General features: G+C 39.2%; 1 protein-coding gene across 1 annotated transcript in view; it reads left to right on the forward strand.

The window, feature by feature from the left end:
* LOC127511451 (uncharacterized) overlaps window positions 1–20,527 on the forward strand; it is a 34,464-nt gene extending 13,937 nt beyond the window's left edge. The window contains exons 8-13 of the mRNA XM_051892263.1: window positions 12,389–13,000; window positions 14,549–14,644; window positions 14,731–14,964; window positions 17,435–17,594; window positions 17,748–17,795; window positions 19,822–20,527. Of these exons, the coding sequence (XP_051748223.1) occupies window positions 12,389–13,000; window positions 14,549–14,644; window positions 14,731–14,964; window positions 17,435–17,594; window positions 17,748–17,795; window positions 19,822–20,342 (1,671 nt within the window). The 3' untranslated portion in view covers window positions 20,343–20,527. The remainder of the gene's footprint in view (window positions 1–12,388; window positions 13,001–14,548; window positions 14,645–14,730; window positions 14,965–17,434; window positions 17,595–17,747; window positions 17,796–19,821) is intronic.
* The last annotated feature ends 924 nt before the right edge of the window (window positions 20,528–21,451 follow it).

The following is a 21,451-nucleotide window of genomic DNA, read 5'->3' on the forward strand; positions in this document are numbered from 1 at the left end:
CACACAGTGCAAAAGTGAGATAAGAGTCTCAGTGTAAACATGTGAAGTGAATGCCACTTCTGGCCATTTGCTGTAATAGTCCACCAATGAAATAGCAAAGCAACACCCTGATATATCATGTTCGAAAGGCCATATGATGTCAAGACCCAGTTTTTGCCAAGGTCCATCTGGGAAGTCTACTGATTGTAATGGAACAGGTGCTGACTGAAAAAAAATGCTTTTCTTACTTAGTATTTTTGTCTTGTTTCCAGTCCAAATATCTAAAAATGCTTAAGTCCAGATGCTTTTACTAGATAAGTAAAATGACATAAGATATTTTTTCTTGTTTTCTGGGGGGTGGGGGGATCAAAATTAAGTGAGCTTTTGCTTAAAACAAGCAAAAGTTATCTGCCAATGGGGTAAGAAGAAACAAAGTGAAAGTGACAATTACACATTAAGGCCAAGTATGATAACCCATACTTGGAATTTGTTCTCTGCAGTTAACCCATCCATGTTAGTGGAGTGAGTAGTGAGTTAGTAGTGAGTAGTGTGCACACACACACACACACAGCAAAACGTAATACACTCCTGGAGCTGTGGCACTCGAGGAGCAATTTAAGGTTACGTGCCTTGCTCAAGGGCACCTCAGTCATTTCCTGCTGTTGCTGGAATCAAACCAGCAACCTTTGGGTTACCAATCAAACTCGCTAACCATTAGGCCATGGCTGCCTTGTTTTAAACAAAAAGTCACTTTATTTTTAATTTTTTCCCCAGAAAACAAGAAAAACTATCTTATGTCATTTACTTATCTAGCATCTGAATTTAAGAATTTTTAGATATTTAGACTTGAAACAAGAGAATAATATTAAATAAGAAAAGCATTTTTTGCAGTGTGTCTTTGCTGTTTTATTATTGAACTGGCAGGGCAGACATTTTTGGAAGAATGATGACAGGGCTGGATCGACATCCTTCCTGTTGTGTGGCCATCCCTTCAATGTTTGCGTTTTAAGCAAACTCAGCTCAGGACAGGACTCAGAAGCTGAAAAAATGTACTGTACCAAGAAACTAATCCGAGGAATGAACAAAGAGAAGGTAAGTCATTTGGGGTCGGAGCATCGACAGTGGCTTTGATGTCAGTTGTATCTGATCTTTTGAGATCACGTCACCCAGAAATTTGAGAGAAGTCTTGTTGAATGTGCACTTCTGCATGAACAGTGTCAGGCCAACTTCTAGCAACTTCTGAAAGACTGTGTTGTATTTTGTCATGTTCAGTCTGTGAGGCAACGTAAACTACTGTCATCTAAATAGTTCTTTACACCCGGTACGTTCTTCGGCACCTTCTCCATCATTTTTTGGAAATCTGAGGGTGCCGTGGCTAATCCATAGGCAACATGACAGAACCTGAAGAGAACTTCATGCGTAAAGAAGGCACTCAGGTCATGATTCGCTCAATCATACCTTGGTTCAGCAGGGATTGTAACTCCTCTGAGGAGCTACTTAGTGCACTGAAAAGGGAAGTCGACAAAGTTTTTGTTGAACTGGCACTGCATTCTCCATTTTAACACTAATTTGCCACTTGTCTGCCACCTGATGTCACCTGATGGAGTTTGGGTTCCTTGCCGCTGTCGCCTCTGGCTTGCTTAGTTGGGGACACTTGACTTGACATTTGATATTCAACAGTGCTTTGATCTGCCTGCATTGACACTATTCTTTAAGAGCTGCTGTGCAGCCAAATAATGTATCAGTTATCAATGTAAAGCTGCTTTGACACAATCTAAATTGTAAAAAGCGCTATATAAATAAAGGTGACTTGACTGCATCATCGTGAGCTTTCGCTTTGTACATGAAGCCCTTCACGCACTCCACTGACTCAGCATTAGCAGCACTATAGACTGAAGCAGAAGCAGCAGAAACATTAATGGTACAGTCATGGTTAATAGTACATTTCAGTGCTCTGAACACATCCATGCCTAATAAGGCAGATGCTTTTCTTACTTAGTATTTTTGTCTTGTTTCCAGTCCAAATATCTAAAAATGCTTAAGTCCAGATGCTTTTACTAGATAAGTAAAATGACATAAGATATTTTTTCTTGTTTTCTGGGGGGTGGGGGGATCAAAATTAAGTGAGCTTTTGCTTAAAACAAGCAAAAGTTATCTGCCAATGGGGTAAGAAGAAACAAAGTGAAAGTGACAATTACACATTAAGGCCAAGTATGATAACCCATACTTGGAATTTGTTCTCTGCAGTTAACCCATCCATGTTAGTGGAGTGAGTAGTGAGTTAGTAGTGAGTAGTGTGCACACACACACACACACAGCAAAACGTAATACACTCCTGGAGCTGTGGCACTCGAGGAGCAATTTAAGGTTACGTGCCTTGCTCAAGGGCACCTCAGTCATTTCCTGCTGTTGCTGGAATCAAACCAGCAACCTTTGGGTTACCAATCAAACTCGCTAACCATTAGGCCATGGCTGCCTTGTTTTAAACAAAAAGTCACTTTATTTTTAATTTTTTCCCCAGAAAACAAGAAAAACTATCTTATGTCATTTACTTATCTAGCATCTGAATTTAAGAATTTTTAGATATTTAGACTTGAAACAAGAGAATAATATTAAATAAGAAAAGCATTTTTTGCAGTGTGTCTTTGCTGTTTTATTATTGAACTGGCAGGGCAGACATTTTTGGAAGAATGATGACAGGGCTGGATCGACATCCTTCCTGTTGTGTGGCCATCCCTTCAATGTTTGCGTTTTAAGCAAACTCAGCTCAGGACAGGACTCAGAAGCTGAAAAAATGTACTGTACCAAGAAACTAATCCGAGGAATGAACAAAGAGAAGGTAAGTCATTTGGGGTCGGAGCATCGACAGTGGCTTTGATGTCAGTTGTATCTGATCTTTTGAGATCACGTCACCCAGAAATTTGAGAGAAGTCTTGTTGAATGTGCACTTCTGCATGAACAGTGTCAGGCCAACTTCTAGCAACTTCTGAAAGACTGTGTTGTATTTTGTCATGTTCAGTCTGTGAGGCAACGTAAACTACTGTCATCTAAATAGTTCTTTACACCCGGTACGTTCTTCGGCACCTTCTCCATCATTTTTTGGAAATCTGAGGGTGCCGTGGCTAATCCATAGGCAACATGACAGAACCTGAAGAGAACTTCATGCGTAAAGAAGGCACTCAGGTCATGATTCGCTCAATCATACCTTGGTTCAGCAGGGATTGTAACTCCTCTGAGGAGCTACTTAGTGCACTGAAAAGGGAAGTCGACAAAGTTTTTGTTGAACTGGCACTGCATTCTCCATTTTAACACTAATTTGCCACTTGTCTGCCACCTGATGTCACCTGATGGAGTTTGGGTTCCTTGCCGCTGTCGCCTCTGGCTTGCTTAGTTGGGGACACTTGACTTGACATTTGATATTCAACAGTGCTTTGATCTGCCTGCATTGACACTATTCTTTAAGAGCTGCTGTGCAGCCAAATAATGTATCAGTTATCAATGTAAAGCTGCTTTGACACAATCTAAATTGTAAAAAGCGCTATATAAATAAAGGTGACTTGACTGCATCATCGTGAGCTTTCGCTTTGTACATGAAGCCCTTCACGCACTCCACTGACTCAGCATTAGCAGCACTATAGACTGAAGCAGAAGCAGCAGAAACATTAATGGTACAGTCATGGTTAATAGTACATTTCAGTGCTCTGAACACATCCATGCCTAATAAGGCAGACCCACTTTTAACAATGTAGAGGGGAACAGTAGCAGTAACTCCATTTATCGACACATTAGCATCCTAAAACTGGAATGTGTCCTCTTATGTACACTGTAAAAAATGACCATGATTTTAACGGTAAAAGACTGTAAAAATACTACGGTGACAAACAGTTAATTGGTTTATAGAAAGTTTCCAAATGACTCTAATAGATCTAAAATTTGGTAAAATTTACAGTTTTCGTAAGTGAAAAATAACAAGTCATTGTATAATTTACAGTGAAAAACCGTAAATTGACATTTTCATTGAAATTGGTTTGTTTCTTCTTAGTTTTTCTTAGATTTTTCTAATCATTCATGTACATTAGGGTTTTATGTTACATCTAATGTTAAATTTATTATTTATTGCATTTCTAAAATTTAATGTGTGTTACCATGATGGTATTTAGTGTTTGTGTGAATGACACTGTGTGCACCTTCTATATTGTATATCTTCTATGTTGTAGCATGTTGTAAAACATTTTGTTTGGATCATTTGTTATAAGGCTTGTTTGAGATGCATCAAAGTACAGAGAGACCGATTGGAGAGCAGACTACTCTTTATGCTTTTGAATCGCTCTCGCTATACTTTGATGTCATAAACCAATCGGTCTGCACAGCACCAATGCATCTCGAACAAGCCTATAGTCTGCTTTGGTTGATCATGTGATCTAACCATGTGAATCCTTAAAGTAAGATGGCTCCTGAACTAATGCTGCGTTCACGCCACCTCGTATTTACCGGAATCTTGAAATGACAACACGTGACGTTATTTTCGGAGCTGTTCACGCCCTTTTGGTCCTTGGACTGGGAATTATGCGTTTCTATGGCACCACTATCAATGCCAAAATGAATCTATAGCGGTCATGTGGTACAGCGGCCACGTGGTACATCTGGGAGCTTTCAGAAAACTCCCAGCTTACAAGCTGTAATTACGAGCTCTACGAGGACGCTTTTTACAAGCTAGAATCTCGTAACTACAGAAGTTACGAGGCCGCGTGAACGCACCTTAAGCATTATAAGTTTGACATTGACAAAGGTCACATGTGACCGAAACGTTTGCTCAGTTTTTTAGTAAAGCATTGATTTTATCTTGCACTTGATGACTTCTTTTGTAGAGAGTGTGGACTCTCTTGAAGTGTTTCACTAGATTCCCCATTGATTGGGAATGTGTTTTTCGAATAAAAATATTAAAACTGTTCAAAAATTATGTGCTTTAAACTTTAATAAAAACATCCCCTTAATCGTTTTGTTTACCACCAAATACATTGTTTCACATTTTTAAAGTTTATTCATATACATTTGAAGAAAGTTTTCCACACACATGCAATATATTCACATACAACTTAAAAACTTTAAACTGATGCAGATCATTAAAAACAAAAACGTAGTATTCTAGCATTGTTAATGTGGCTGGGAGGTGACATGTTCAGTTCATTTAGTTGTCATGGCCTCAAGATATTAATTTGTGGGAACATCATATTAACTCGTGGGAATGTGATAAGTTGAACAACATCTATTTCTCATGGCCATTAGTTAAAGGGTTAGTTCACCCAAAAATGAAAATTCTCTCATTAATTACTTACCCATATATTTTCCACACCCATAAGACCTTCGTTCATCTTCAGAACACAAATTAAGATATTTTTGATGAAATCCGAGAGGTATATGACTCCACAGACAGCAATTTAACCACCACTTTCAAGGTCCAGAAAGGTACTAAAGACATTCTTAAAATATTGACGTGACTGCAGTGGTTCAGTCTTAATGTTATGAAGCAATGAGAATACTTTTTGTGCACAAAAACAAAACAAAAAGAATGACTTTATTCAACAATTTCTTCTCTTCTGTGTCATTCTCCTACGTTGTTTACATTCAGCGCTTCCAGGTTCTATGTCAGAATGCTGACTAATTATTGGCCAACGCTGTTCACGTGAGCACCACGATGCATGCGTGTGATGCTGACAGAGGAGCCGGACAATGGTGACCCTGCGTTTTAACGTAGAACCTGAAAGCACTGCATTGTTTACAGCGTGATCAGTGTAGAAAACTGAACTGATTCATCAACACAGCACTCAAGATGGTACTGCAAATCATTTTGAGGTAATAAAATGTCAAATAAATATTCTTTACTTATCTGGCAAGTGGCTGCATAATAAGGTAATTAATAATTACTCAGTGTGGTCTTGTATCACCCTGCAGAGGTTTCTTTTGCATAATAATCTGCTGACTGTACACTATCCCTCAGCCTTGCTGTGCCCCCTTGTCATAACTCTGTGCCCCCCAGTTTGGGAACTACTGTATTAAATATAAGTGTTCATCGTCTTTCTGCGCCAAGCCTCTTATCTTGGATTATCTAATCGAGCCAGCCTGTGATAGTCACTAATTTATAATGCAGCTCAAAGTAATATGGGTAGAATCTCTCTACAATCTATTCTGATTCATCAACACAGTTTCAGTAATGATCCAAAATAAAGCCTAAACCCAGGATAGAGCAGTTGAGTGAATGTGGTCTGGACTGTGTGGATGAGGCTCATTGTGTCTCCAGAGACGCTGTAGAAGGACAGAGTTCCTGCACTGTGATCCACATACACTCCTATTCTCCTGCTGATGATGGACTTTACAGGGAGTTTAGTCTTTATGTTATTGTGCCTGAATGTGTAATGGAGGTCAGAGCAGTTCAAACTCCATGACTGATCATTATATCCAAACTTACACTCATTACCCCGTCCCTTCCTGCTGATGCTCTTATATGACACTGATATATCCGCATCCTCACTCAACTCAATGTCAGTCTCCCAGTAACAGCGTCCACACACACTCTCTCTACACAACACCTGAGGAAAACAATCAAATCTGTCTGGATGATCAGGATACGACTGAAGGGCTATCAGAGTGTCAATGACCTGTCTGTTCTTCTTAGACAGACGGAGGCGTTTATGTGCTGTGTTCACATCCAGAGTGAACTGATGAGAATCTGATGGAGAGAAAACACATCAGGGGTGTATTACAGAAACTTTCTATCTTAACCTTGTTGAAAAAAACAGCATATGCTGGTTAGGTATGTTTTGAAGCATGGCAGCTGGTTAATGCTGGTCCGACTCAGGACAAGCTGAAACCAGCTCATGACCAACTAAGGACCAGCATTAACCAGCTGCCATGCTTCAAAACATACCTAACCAGCATATGCTGGGGTTTTTTTTTTTTTCTTAAATTCAGATCTGACAAGTTAATTTAGGAATTTTCACAAATTTGTATTACAGAAGCAAATCTTAATTTCATTTAGGATTCTTATCCTATCTAACTAAATCTCATCTTATCTGTAGTTAGGAAATCTTGAGTTCGGTACTCAGTTCTGTTACCAAACAACCAACGATAATGCACTTAAAAGATTAGTTCACTTTCAAATGAAAATTACCCCAAGCTTCACTCAGCCTCAAGCCATCCTAGGTGTTTTTGTTTGGTGGCTTTCTTGTTTCTGATGAAAACAATTTGAAAAATATTAATAAATATCTTGACGCATCTGTACTTTATAATGGCAGTATGCGTTACCAAACGAGTATGAGCTGAAGAAAGTGTCTCCATCCACATCCATCGATCATAAACGTATGCCACACGGCTTCGGGGGGTTAATAAAGGCCTTCTGAAGCGAAGCGATGCGTTTGTGTGGAAAAAAAAAAATCCATATTTAACAAAATATGAAATCAAATATCCAGCTTCCGCCAGACCGCCTTCCCTATTCAACTTACGGAACTGACGCGACGCTGATGCCATTTTTTCCATAATTTGAATAAGGAAGGTGGTCTGGCAAACGCATCGTTACACTTCAGAAGGCCTTTATTAACCTCCTGGAGCCGTGTGGCATCATACATAAATGTATGATGGATGGATGGATATGGATGGAGACAGCTCATACTCGTTTACGCATACTGCCATTATAAAGCTCGGATGTATCAGGATATTTATTAATATTTCTCAGTTTGTCTTCATCAGAAAGAAGAGAGTCATATACTGTCAACGCAGCCGTGTACCAGGAAGTTTTAGAGCACTTCATGCTTCCTGCTGCTGACCAACTTTATGGAGATGCAGATTTCATTTTCCAACAGGACTTGGCACCTGCACACAGTGCCAAAGCTACCAGTACCTGGTTTAAGGACCATGGTATCCCCGTTCTTAATTGGCCAGCAAACTCGCCTGACCTTAACCCCATAGAAAATCTATGGGGTATTGTGAAGAGGAAGATGCGATATGCCAGACCCAACAATGCAGAAGAGCTGAAGGCCACTATCAGAGCAACCTGGGCTCTTATAACACCTGAGCAGTGCCACAGACTGATCGACTCCATGCCACGCCGCATTGCTGCAGTAATTCAGGCAAAAGGAGCCCCAACTAAGTATTGAGTGCTGTACATACTCATACTTTTCATGTTCATACTTTTCAGTTGGCCAAGATTTCTAAAAATCCTTTCTTTGTATTGGTCTTAAGTAATATTCTAATTTTCTGAGATACTGAATTTGGGATTTTCCTTAGTTGTCAGTTATAATCATCAAAATTAAAAGAAATAAACATTTGAAATATATCAGTCTGTATGTAATGAATGAATATAATATACAAGTTTCACTTTTTGAATGGAATTAGTGAAATAAATCAACTTTTTGATGATATTCTAATTATATGACCAGCACCTGTATATAGAGACAGAGAATGTTGTTTTGTTTCAGCAGGGTTGAATTGTTAGAATTAATCAACGAGTTATCACCGCAGTTAAAACATGTTACAGACAGGAACGGAGTGCTGTCCCCATCACTTCCGGCGTGAATTTTCCTTCGATTTTATGCCAGTGGATCTTTCCAAAATACATTAGCAGATATGGTGAATGTAAGAAGAAGTACAACATGCCTGGTGATACGACGAGTTTCTTTCAAAATCGGTCTCAACAACATGTTCGTCTACCCACCCAGGAGGAAGCCACATGCACCAAGGAAATATTTCACAGAGATTCCAGCATATCAGGTATTTTTAGATGTATTGATGGTACTCATTTGTGCATTCAGGCACCGTCTAAAAACAAGCACCTTTTTATAAATGGGAAAGGCTTTCACCCAATCAATGTGCAGGTTGTGTGCAACAAACATCAACATTAAATGAATTTATGTGGTGGCACAGTAGCCATGTCACACACATCTTGAGGGAAAGTGCATTGGCAAAAGTGTGTGAGAATGGATGGATTTCTGGCATAATGTTTGGCAACAGTGTCTACCCTTGAAAGAAGTGGCTGATGATAATACAACTATGTGCACTTTGTCCTGTATTGCTCTCCTCCTCATCTCACTATCACGCCAGTGGGTAGGGCAAATGTTGCAATGATCCAGTAGGCGTTGATTTCCTCAGTGGAGGCAGCGTTTCACCTATCTATAGGCACATTCCTGGATCAGTCGTTCAATGGGCCTGGTGTCAATAAAAGCTTTTATTGGACTAACAAGGAAGTTTTCAGTTCTGAAACATACAGGATATTCTTCTAATACGATGACATCTTATATATAAAAAAGCTCAAGAAAAAGTTGATTTCTCAATTCATGACCCCTTTAACTTCTCTGTCTTAATCTCCACTCTCATAATTTCTTTCTTCAGTTACAAACTGATCTTTATCTCTTATTCTTCGAACAGGTACTTGTTTTTTGGAGCCGTTCTCAGCACTAAAGGCGGATTGGGATTATTTGCAAAAGTTGAATATGTTTTTAAAATATAACTTCATAAAGCTTTATGAAATATAGCTTCATAAATTTGTGAAGGCTACTCCGTACAAAGTGTAAACAGGTCTTGCCTACTACTATTTATTTGTCCACTATTTTAAGAGGCAATATCTTCATAACTGGTGTCTGATGAAGCATTTGATATGGAAGAAAAATTGCGTCCTCCTCAGCTTGAACTTGCTTTTTTTCCCGTTTGATCTACCTAGCTGGCACTAGTGTCACAGACTTTAAGGCCAGTAAAAGCTGGTGAGTGCTTTCCAAACACATCCAGAATAATAGTACTGTAGGGGGAGAATTTAAAAGGGTTTTTTTCGGAGTTTCTCCTGGCTGCCTGAAGGTCTTTCAATTCTTTTTTTTTTTTTTGTAACTTCATTGACTGTCATGCTTCCTGTTCCACCCTCAGCTTCAAGAAAAAATATCTTATAAATGTTACTTTTGTATACTATTGTCAAATATAATGTAACTATCAATGCTATTTATTATTAGGTTCAGTCAGCACTGAAGGTTCAGACCATAGCTGAGAAAACATACTTTGAACATGCCAGATCATACATGGATCCAGTTTTCACTACATGGAAGCAATCACAAGCAGACCTCATCCGAATCGATAATGAGCGTAAAATGGATAAATTAATTCTGTGGTTCGGTCTAGCTTCTTTTATCTAGACTACTACAACTCACTCTACCAGGGTATTAGTAAGTAAACTCTGGCTCGGCTGCAACTAGTGATATGAACATATCACTCCTATTCTTGTCTCGTTGAATTGGCTACCTGTAAAAGACAAAATTGAGTTCAAAATTCTGATCATGATATTCAAGCTAGATCTAAACACGAGGTTGATTGTGCGTTTGCGGTGACAGCCCCCAATCTGTGGAATAATTTGCCACTAACTATTAAAAATATCCAGAGTTGGTGTTATTCTAAGTCTAAGTTAAAAATTCATTTATTCTCTATGGTATTTTAAAAATGGATTATGGCTTATGATTGTACCAGTTTTAATGTTAATTATCATTATTATGTTGATGTATTATATTCTGTGTTCATTTTGTAAAGCACTTTGGGCAGCTTGGACGTGGACGAACCAGACAAATGAATCGTTCAGATGATTCTTTCAAAACATAATTCCAGAAACCCAAGCTCAGAGAATCTAATTTTCGGCTCCAATCCGTCTACAGAACAACCCCTTGCTAGGTACTTTTACAGCACCCATGCTTCCTGACTGAAGGAAAGGTGGCAAACTTTTAAGCCATTTGTAGAAACCAAATGGTCGAAAAGACAACACAATTTAAGCCCAAGAAGATAAAGAGTCTTTGATCTCCAGATCAAAAGAGACCGAGACATTGCAGACCTGTTCTGAAAGCATTCAACAACATCACCCATCAGGCTATCCTCAACACCGCAGAGAGGGCAGGGACACCTCCACCGCTTGTAGGTAATCCCGAGATAATTAGTGTTCTTTAGCAAGTTGAAGCATATTAAATATGGATGACCTCTTGCAGTTCAGATAGACTTCCATAATATTTTTTCCCCCCTACTATGGTAGTCAGTGGTGGCCGAGATCTGCTTGGTTACAAACATTCTTCCAAATATCTTTCTTTGTGTTCAGCAGAACAAAGAGATTTATAAAAGTTTGGAACAACTTGAGGGGGAGTAAATGATGAATTAATTTTCATTTTTAGGTGAACTATCCCTTTAAGAGTCCTAGCGTGCTGAAAGTCTCAATGCAAGTGTCCCAAAGTGTATATACAATACAAGTGATAGTCCAAATGCTTTTGTCTGGAAAGGAAAGTCAGAATAAAACTCCACAGTCCAGGATTGGTGATCACCCACATGACAGGCAAACCCAGACTCATTTAAAGACATACATACATTAAAATATTTAAGAGGAATAAAATGACTAAAAAAACATAAACCAATTAAAACTCTTTTATACGTAAAATTGTAATAAATAGGGCGGTAAAACATGTCTTTTATGTGACATTTGCTGTGTTCGAAATCGCCCCCTATACCCTCATTCACTATTCCCTACCTTAGTCCACTAATATAGTCCACTTGAAGGAGTGAATGAAACGAGTGAGTGAATTCGGACACTGGGTGCACCGGAAGGGCTGCCGATTTCGCATAGTTTGTGCTGCTGTTTAACAATCTTTTGAAATGTAGCAAACTGGCAGCTCCAGTAGTAATGAATATTTATGTTGAACTAGCATGTTCAAACCTTTTAAACGATTTAATGTTTAATTAAAAAGGAATTTAGTGGAAAATAGTGCCCTATTTAAGGGTATAGGGGGCGATTTCGGACACAGCCAGTGTCTGGAACAAGAACAAATGTAGGGCGGGGCTTGATTTTGTCCATGGGGAACTGATTGGATGGTTGTGGTCTGCTATTGGTGGATCTCATGAGTGACAGGTTGTCCCTCATGACAGTAAACTCATCATCAGAGAAGAGAGGAGATGTCGCTGCAAGAAGGAGAGAAAGTTATTTTGATTCAAGATTACGAGCGCACATGTATTTAACAAAATGATGTGCATGGATAAATCATTTATAATAAATACTGTGAATTTGATACTGGCAAATTTGATTTCATGGAGACTTACAGTAATTCTGGACACAGTTTTCAGTCCTGCAGTACCAGTGTAGTATTTAGGATACAGAATTACTGAACTTTGAAGGATGTTTTCTGGCTTCTCTCTAACTAACTTCTCTCTAAGTGTGTGTCTCAGACTGATTAAACACAGTGTGTGTGGGAACACCCATGAAAACTAGAAACTTAGCAGCAATGAAACTCTCCTTGACCAGGAATAAGGAAGCTGCTTTACAGGCACACCTGTTTTACACACGTCACTCAAACACAAAACCAGGAAACAGGAATCACCTGAGTTCAGAGAAAGAGAAACTGAAGTGTAGTTGAGCTGTTGTGTGTTTCTGTCTCTGTATTCATGCAGTAAAATGGCAGAAGCCAGAATATCTCAAGACGAGTTTATGTGTTCAGTGTGTCTGGATCTCCTGAAGGATCCAGTGGCCATTCCCTGTGGACACAGTTATTGTAAGAGCTGTATTACAGGCTGCTGGGATCAGGAGGATCAGATGAGAGTCTACAGCTGTCCTCAGTGCAGACAGACCTTCAGTCCAAGACCTGCTTTAGGTAAAAACACCATTCTGGCTGAAATGGTGGAGAAACTGAAGAAGACTCAACTTCCTGCTGACTGTTACACTGGAGCTGGAGATGTGCAGTGTGACGTCTGTACTGGAAGAAAACACAAAGCCGTCAAGTCTTGTCTGGTGTGTCTGAGCTCTTACTGTCAGATTCACCTTGAACAACATGAGAGTTGGTTTAAAGGAAAGAGACACAATCTGACTGAAGCCACTGGACGACTGCAGGAGATGATCTGCCAGAAACACGACAAGATCCTTGAGGTTTTCTGCCGCACTGATCAGGAGTGTATATGTGTGCTGTGTATGGATGAACATAAAAACCACAACACTGTATCAGCTGCAGCACAGAGGACAGAGAAACAGGTATGAACTTAAAGAGTCCCATTATGATCATTTAAAGGTTCATCATTTTGTTTATGGGGTTTAGTAGAATACATTTACATATTTAATTTCTGTTTACACCCTCTCTGTCTGAACACTGTTTTAGTTTCAGTTTCTTTAAAATCCACTTTCCAAAAATCACAGTCTGCTCTGATTGGTTAGCCAGCCTCAGTCTGTTGTGATTGGTCTACTGCTTAGTCTGTGTCAGAAATGTAACACGCTTTACCATAACTGGCGATGGGGAGGTGGAGGGATGCCGGAAGAATTGTCGTTGGGACGGCACAATGACTGCTGGTATACGTTTGTGATGATGATTGACAGGACCTTAATAGGACCCCTTTAAACCAGTATTTCACATTCATCATTTACTCCAAACTGTTATTCAAAACTAGAGTGACTTTCTTTTTTTTCCTAGGAACACAAAAGAAGGTATTTTAAGGAATGTCTCATTTGTCCATTTATTGAAAGTCAGTAGGGTCCAAAAGTTTCAATCTTCAAGAAGTACATTAAGGTAGCATAAAAGAAATCCATACAACTCCAAGGGGGGTAATCTAATGCTGTGTCCCAATTCGCCTACTTATACTATGTCCTAAAATTACTGTTTTAAGAAAAAGTACACACCTTTGACTGTAGCAGAAGAGTAGGCAAGTTTTGGGACATACTACATCATAATTACATCTTTAATGGACAGCTCTGTCGCTTAGTTACGTGCATCCTGTCACTGTTTATACTGCCCTGTCAGTCATCTTGTCAGAGTTAAAATCCTCCACATTTAATTTAGTTTAATTTCCTACCATTTCAGAGAGAAATGTAGTAGCTGGCTGATCTTCCAGTCATGAGTCTTTCATGAGGAGACCCTCCTCATGTTTGATCTTTATCTAAACCTCTCTACTTCACCATCAGACTCACCCATCCGCCATGTTTGTAGTTTTTAACACTTTTTATTCAAGTTTGTAGTTCTAATCAAATCCTTGTCCAATGCACAATGGGTTGTGGCCAATAGTAGCCGTTAGAGTGTGCACCGATCTTCACTTTGGATTTTAAACAGTAATAGTAGATCATCCAGGTATATTTGGAATAGTCATACTACGACTTGGTTCTAATTTTGAATATTATTTAGGACAGAAAGTATGCAAATTGAGATGCAGCATGAGTCTTCTGAAGCAATAGGAAAAATCAAATATGGTGGCATGTTTAGTCATGTGACATGCATGAGCCAGTGAGGTTTGATGTTATTGACGTGTCACCATATTTGATTTGAGTTCTAGAAACAGAGACATTATTCAGAATATCTTCTTTTGTGTTCTGCAAGAGAAAATCATACAAGTTTGGAAAGACATGAGGATGAGTAAACAATGAAAGAATTTACATTTCTGGGTGAACTATCCCTATAAAAATAGACATTGATGAAATAATTCTGGCACTTTCTGAAAATTGTTTAACCCCTCAATCTCAGCACTTCACTGATACTGGATTCATATCCGTTTATGATTTATGTGATGTTTCTCCTGTTATTGGTTTGTCGTTTAGCACCAGCTGAAGGAGACGCAGAGGTCGTTCCAGCAGAGGATCCAGCAGAGAGAGAAAGATCTTCAGCAGCTGAGAGAGGCTGTGGAGTCTCATAAGGTGAGTCTGGAGAAGAAGAGAAGTTTGAGAAGTCTCAGTCAGGACTCACTGAAGCCACTGTGTGATTGTGATGTGTGTCCTAACAGCGCTCTGCACAGACAGCAGTGGAGGACAGTGAGAGGATCTTCACTGAGCTCATCCGCTCCATTGAGAGAAGCCGCTCTGAGGCCACACAGCGGATCAGAGATCAGGAAAAGACTGCAGTGAGTCGAGCTGAAGGACGACTGGAGCGACTGGAGCAGGAGATCAATGATCTGAGGAGGAGAGACGCTGAGCTGGAGCAGCTTTCACACACACAGGATCACATCCATTTCCTGCAGGTAACAGAGATCTAGAAGAACAGGATCATAGTGGACTTGAGCAAGAGACTCACAGAGAAACATTTCATGAGAGCAGAATGAGCCGTTGACTGAAGTGTTGATCTGCGTGTTCGGTTATTTTACACACTTGAACAAAATCTTAAGATCGGAGGAAAAATTAGAAGTATTCGCATTTTGCGCTGCTGGATCATAAACAGTTTGTAAGTACTGCTTCAAAATGCCAAGAGAAGAAACAGGAGCAAGAGACAAAAAATAGAGAGTAGGCAATTTATTGAAAACTGCATTTAAACTCAAACAGGCTGTTCATCAGTTGATCAAAAGTTTAAGACCATAGCCCAAAAAAAAAAACCCACAATAGAACTAAAAGTGTCAAAAAAGGACTCAGTAGTGAGTAGCACCACCATTCTTGTTAATCACTTCAAACACTTGTTTTGGCATGCTTGATGCAACTGTTTCCAGGAGGCTGTTGTGAACATTGCTCCATGTGGTGAAGATGGCTTCACGAAGGGCATCCATGGTCTGGAACTGATGTCCGTTTTTATAAACTTCCCTTGCCATCCATCCCCAAATGTTCTCAATGGGATTTAGAGCAGGGGAACATGCAGGATGGTCCAAAAGAGCAATGTTATTCTCCTGGAAGAAGTCCTTCGTCAGGCGGGCATTGTGAATTGCAACATTGTCCTGTTGAAAGACCCTGTCATTACCACACAGACGAGGGCCCTCAGTCAAGAGGGATGCCCGCTGCAACATGTCCACATAGCCAGCCGCCGTTTGACACCCCTGCACAACCTGAAGCTCCATTTTCCCATTGAAGGAAAAAGCACCCCAGATCATGATGGAGCCTCCTCCACTGTGCCGCGAAGAAAACATCTCCAGTGGGATCTTCTTGTCATGCCAGTAACGTTGGAAGCCATCAGGACCATCCAGGTTAAATTTTTTCTCATCAGAGAATAAAACTTTCTTCCACCTTTCAATGTCCCATGTTTGGTACTCCCTTGCAAATTCCAAACGGGCAAGTTTGTGGCGTGGGAGGAGACATGGCCTTTGAAGACGTTTTTTGTTCTTTAAGCCCTTCAGTCGCAAATCTTCCCATCTTATGGTTATTGGGCTGCAGTCAGCATCAGTAAGGGCTTTAATTTGGGTTGAGGATCGGCCTGTGTCTTCACGGACAGCCTGTAGGATCCTCCGGCTCAGTGCAGGTGAAATTTTTTTGGGTCTACCACTTGACTTTTTTGTCCCATAACTCACAGGATCTTTTAAGAAATGTAAAATGACTGCACTGCGTCCAACCTCTGCAGCGATGGCGCGCTGCGATAGCCCTTTTTTGTGCAGCTCAACAATCCTGCCACGTTCAAAGAAAGAAAGCCTTTTTGCCTTAACCATCAGGAGATCAAGGCAGTGTGACTGCCTGAAGGACAATGACATGAAAGCCATATTTTTGCACAGATTTTAACTTTTTAAGGCTATGGACTTAAACTTTTGATCAGTTGATGAACAGCCTGTTTGAGTTTAAATGCAGTTTTCAATAAATTGCCTACTCTCTATTTTTTGTCTCTTGCTCCTGTTTCTTCTCTTGGCATTTTGAAGCAGCACTTACAACCTGGTTACGATCCAGCAGCGCAAAATGCGAATACTTGTAATTTTTCCTCCGGTCTTAAGATTTTGTTCAGGTGTGTATAATCATCAGTCAGACTCTCGTCTGATCATCTTCTTTTCAAAGAGACGCACTTACAAATGCAGTTCAGCTCTGGAAATCTCTTAAGAAACATTATTCTGAAAGATATATTGAGCTTCCAGACAGCAAAATGTAAAAATGTCTCTAATATGTAAACTTTTTTTTTTTCTTTTTTTTTTACAACAATGTGAAATCCATGAACATGATGGTACCAGTTTTCCCCCTATCCTCTTTTTATTTTAATGTTTATCAAAGCCAAATAATCATCAAACCTGCTGAAATGTTTTATAATAATTTTCATTAACACATTAATGAATGACAGTGAAGTCCTCAAACAGGAAGTGAGGCTGTATATTAGTGATTTTTCAGCGTATTTAAACCACAAAACCTGACCTTGGGATCGTGTCCTAAGAGTTCTTGTGAATTGTTATAAATAATTGTTAAAGTTATAAATAAAGGTCAATCTACTCGTTGCCTTTCAACTGCTTTTCCTGATCAAATCTACTGAACCCTGCCATGTGACTTGATGCTCTTGATCTGTTACATTTATGTTATTGGCAGATGTTTGATCATCAAGTGTTTTCCTAGAAAGTTCACATATATTGTAAATGTCAAACACTAGATCTTACAGCTCTAACATGATATAATGAATATAAGCAGAATGAAGCTGATGCTGTGAAAGTGCTGGATTGAGGAGAGTTACTAAAGATCAACAAGAGCTGCTCAAATCTGACAGTAGTGCAGGTTATTGTCTGAAGTGTGGAGGTGATGAGCTTTGATTTCTGTTTTCTGTAGAGTTTCCAGTCTCTCTCAGCTCCTCCTGAATCTACAGACGTAAATGACGATCCCTTCAGTTCTCTCTCCTCTTTTGATGTCCTGAGAGAATTTGTCCTTCAGCTGAGAGACAAACTGGAGGATTTCTGCAAAGAGGAGCTCAAGAAGATCTCTGACAGAGGTAAAGTCCTGGAGATTCATCTGCTCTCAGAAATGATCCTCCATCATCTCATATCATGTAGAAGATCATATTAGAAATGTCTTAGGAACGGATGCAGGGATCATTTTCTCTTGTCATGATAATCACACTCTTCATGTCTGTTGATTTCCACAGTCACTTTCACCAACATTGTTCCCAGAACCAGGAACGACTTCCTACAATGTAAGTCACTAAGAAAACAAGCAGAGAAACTCACTGAGTGTGTTCATGTTCTTCCTGTAGAAGGAGAAAGAAAACATGACAAAAGAGTTTTAATGTGAATTAGTGTTTCTCAACGGGGCGTTCTGAGAACATCAGCGGTCGCTGGAAGCAATATCTTCAAAAGGTGTTGAGGAGTTCTTGGGAGGCGTTTAAGTACATAAACGCCAAATACTTAGATGAAATTTGTAATTACTTGCAAAAGAAATTTTGGTATCACTTAAAACCCTTATATAACATTATAAAGGTATTTATAATGTATATAATAGATTATATCTTTTCATAAATAATTATTATAACCAAAGTTAAAATGCATTGTAATATTATGAAATCCAGCTAACTGAATAATCCACGTATAAAGAACAGACCCCAGAATAGACGGTTTCATTTCCATCACCACGACTGTTTACTTCAGTGTTTCTGTCAGCTTTCTGTTGCACAGCTGCCAAATTTCCAGTGAAAACAACTTCTGCGTTTAGCATTCAGACACAATATAACACAATATGTTTTCAATATGTTTTTTCTTGTTTTCCATTGGAATTTTTTTTATGAATGCTTCCTGTTTGCTGATTGGCTGCAGTTTGTGATAATCTATGCAATTAACGTTTCAGTGCCAAATTTTTTAAAGCATTTATTTAACATTCATAAATATAAATTTTATTCACTTGGCTTTTTTTGATCCTTGGGAAACTAATGATAATGAAAGTGACATTCATTTTAAATGATATATCAGGGGCGTTTCCTCTGAGGAGGCAGTGCCTCCTCAGAAAAAAAAAAAAAATAGGATGAGAAAATAATCCATATTACATGTAAAACAACACAAATATTACAAATTATGACATTGAAAAGAGCGCAAGTCACTCGTATTTCTAAGGGAACACTGCCCAACAGCGACACCCGCAGGTAAAGTTACAGCAGGAGTCATGCCTCCTTTTACACTTATAGAAAACCATTAGACCCCCGGCGTGCGGTGTGTTTTGTGGGGGGTAATTGAGGATGAATGGGGGAAAGTCACGTGAGAGGAGGCAATGTCTCCATCGCGCTATGATTGGATGTAATTGGTTATGATTGGTTTGTGCGATAAATCCCGCCTCTTGTTGAAGTGCACGTTCCGCGCGTCAGTTTGAATGTACAAATGATGGTGTCAATTGGAAGACTAATTGAAAAGTAAGTAAACAGATCACCCAGTTAGATATCACTGCTTTATGTCACGTCAAAATCAAACTTGAAATGAACTGAAAGCATGATGACTGCGGGGTTTTTTGTAGTGCAATCAGCTTGGTGAAATTAAAAATACATCTTCTTGTCTGTGACAGACAGTGTTTACGGAGCATGACTGATTATCCAAAATTAAGTTGACAAATCCTAAGTTGACAATTAAAAATAAAAACATCAATACACAAATAAAATATATTGTTTAATTATTATTGCCTTTAGTTATTATTTTGGAATGAATGTAGAAATGCTTAAAACATTTTATTTTGATAAATAGAACATTTATTACAATACATTGTTAATGTAAAATTACAAAATAGAATTGTATTTGGTTTCTTTTTTCTTTTTTGATGTAATGTACAGTAATGTTCATTTAACAAGGAAGATGTGTCAACATTGAGTAATGCATGAATTTACATTGATTCATAAATAAATAAAAATGTGCCTCCTCATTTCAGAACACCACTGCACGCCACTGTGATATATAGTAGGTGAATAATAATAGTAATCACACAAAATTAAATATTATAAATAAAAAATATCATGACAGATAAAGTTTGGGGTCAGTAACTTTTTTAAATGTTTTTGAAATAAGTATTTTCTGCTATTTGATCCAAAATACAGTAAAAACAGTAATATTGTGAAATATCACTATGATTTTAAAGAACCATTTTCTTGGGTTGGGTAAATGACCTAGATGATGGATAATGATGATTTGCACAGGATATCAGACAGATTGATCATTCCTGATTCTGATGTGTTTTATCTCCATCAGATTCCCTTCAGCTCACTCTGGATCTGAACACAGTGAATAAACTCCTCCGTCTGTCTGAGAGGAACAGAGTGATTACATTCACTGACACAGTCCAGCCGTATCCTGATCATCCAGACAGATTTGATGTGTGTCTTCAGGTGTTGTGTAGAGAGAGTGTGTGTGGACGCTGTTACTGGGAGATTGAGTGGAGTGGGAATGATGTGCGTATATCAGTGTCATATAAGAGCATCAGCAGGAAGGGACGGGGTAATGAGTGTTTGTTTGGACGTAATGATCAGTCCTGGAGTTTGTTCTGCTCTTCCTCCAGTTACTCATTCAGTCACAATAACATACAGACTGAACTCCCTGTAGAGCCCATCAGCAGTAGAATAGGAGTGTTTGTGGATCACAGTGCAGGAACTCTGTCCTTCTACAGCGTCTCTGGAGACACAATGAGCCTCATCCACACAGTCCAGACCACATTCACTAAACCGCTCTATCCTGGGTTTTATGTTGGTCCTGGATCAGTGAAACTGTGTTGATGAATCAGAATAGACTGTAGAGAGATTCTACCCATAATGCTTTGAGCTCATGATGAATCAGTAACAGTGAGATGTTATAGAGTCTCTTATTTTCTCTTCATTACATTAATACTACAGCTGAACTTCTGTCAGTGAAATAACATGTCAGAATAAATGTGTGTAATGAATCCTCATATAGACAGTGAGATCAGTGTGTGTGTGTGAGTCATGATGAGTGACGGTGTGTATCTGTGCTTTTCTCAAACTGTATTTGTGTTGATGGAAATCAGTCATTCAATCATTATTGAAATCAAATATCCAATCAAGGTACAGTGTCAACAAAGGAAAGGACAGGGTTTCACATTTTATAAAATGAGTTAACAGAGTCTCTGATGGAGTATTTAATTTTTTCCAGGTGTAGAAAGGACATGAAGTCCTTCAAACAAGAAAAGTTAGGAGGGGGCATGAGGATTTCCAATGTAACAATATATGTCTTCTGGCTACCAATGAAGCAAAAGTAATAATATCAGCATGACGCTTGTTGTTCAAGCCATCAGCAAGGGGAAATCCAAAAACTGCAATTATTGGGCAGGGATTCACAGAAACATTAAGAGCCGTGAGTCTACATTTGATGAAGACACTGTTTCAATTCTGGCCCTCACCGTGGGACTGAACTTCAGGTTCAGGTCTGACATGTGAGTAATGTACGTTTGCCCAAGAACACATGGCTTTCAGGTGCCTGGGGTGAGAAAGGCCAGAATTAACTACGCACCCTCTCACTGGGTGCACATGGACCTTAGACATGCACATGTGTGCTGAATTTGTACAAATCTACACAAAATTCAGACTACAGCCAAGCTCCGACTCAAAGGATTAGTTCACATTCAAATGAAAATGTTGATATCACGATGGTCGAGATTGGAGAAGTTAGCTGTCTGATTGATGTTTAAAGCAGAGAAAACACTCCCTCTGCTCCCAACCACTTCCTGCACACCACAGCGGGACCACAGTAAGTGAATCCTGGGGTCTTTAGCATGAATGTTACCTGCAGTGAGCAAAGACACACACTGCATGTATAAAGGATCCACTACAGCACTATAGTTAACTAGCTCATGGCCAAACTGGCTCCG

The sequence above is a fragment of the Ctenopharyngodon idella genome, chromosome 4 (assembly GCF_019924925.1).
Source record: "Ctenopharyngodon idella isolate HZGC_01 chromosome 4, HZGC01, whole genome shotgun sequence".
NCBI lineage: Eukaryota > Metazoa > Chordata > Actinopteri > Cypriniformes > Xenocyprididae > Ctenopharyngodon > Ctenopharyngodon idella.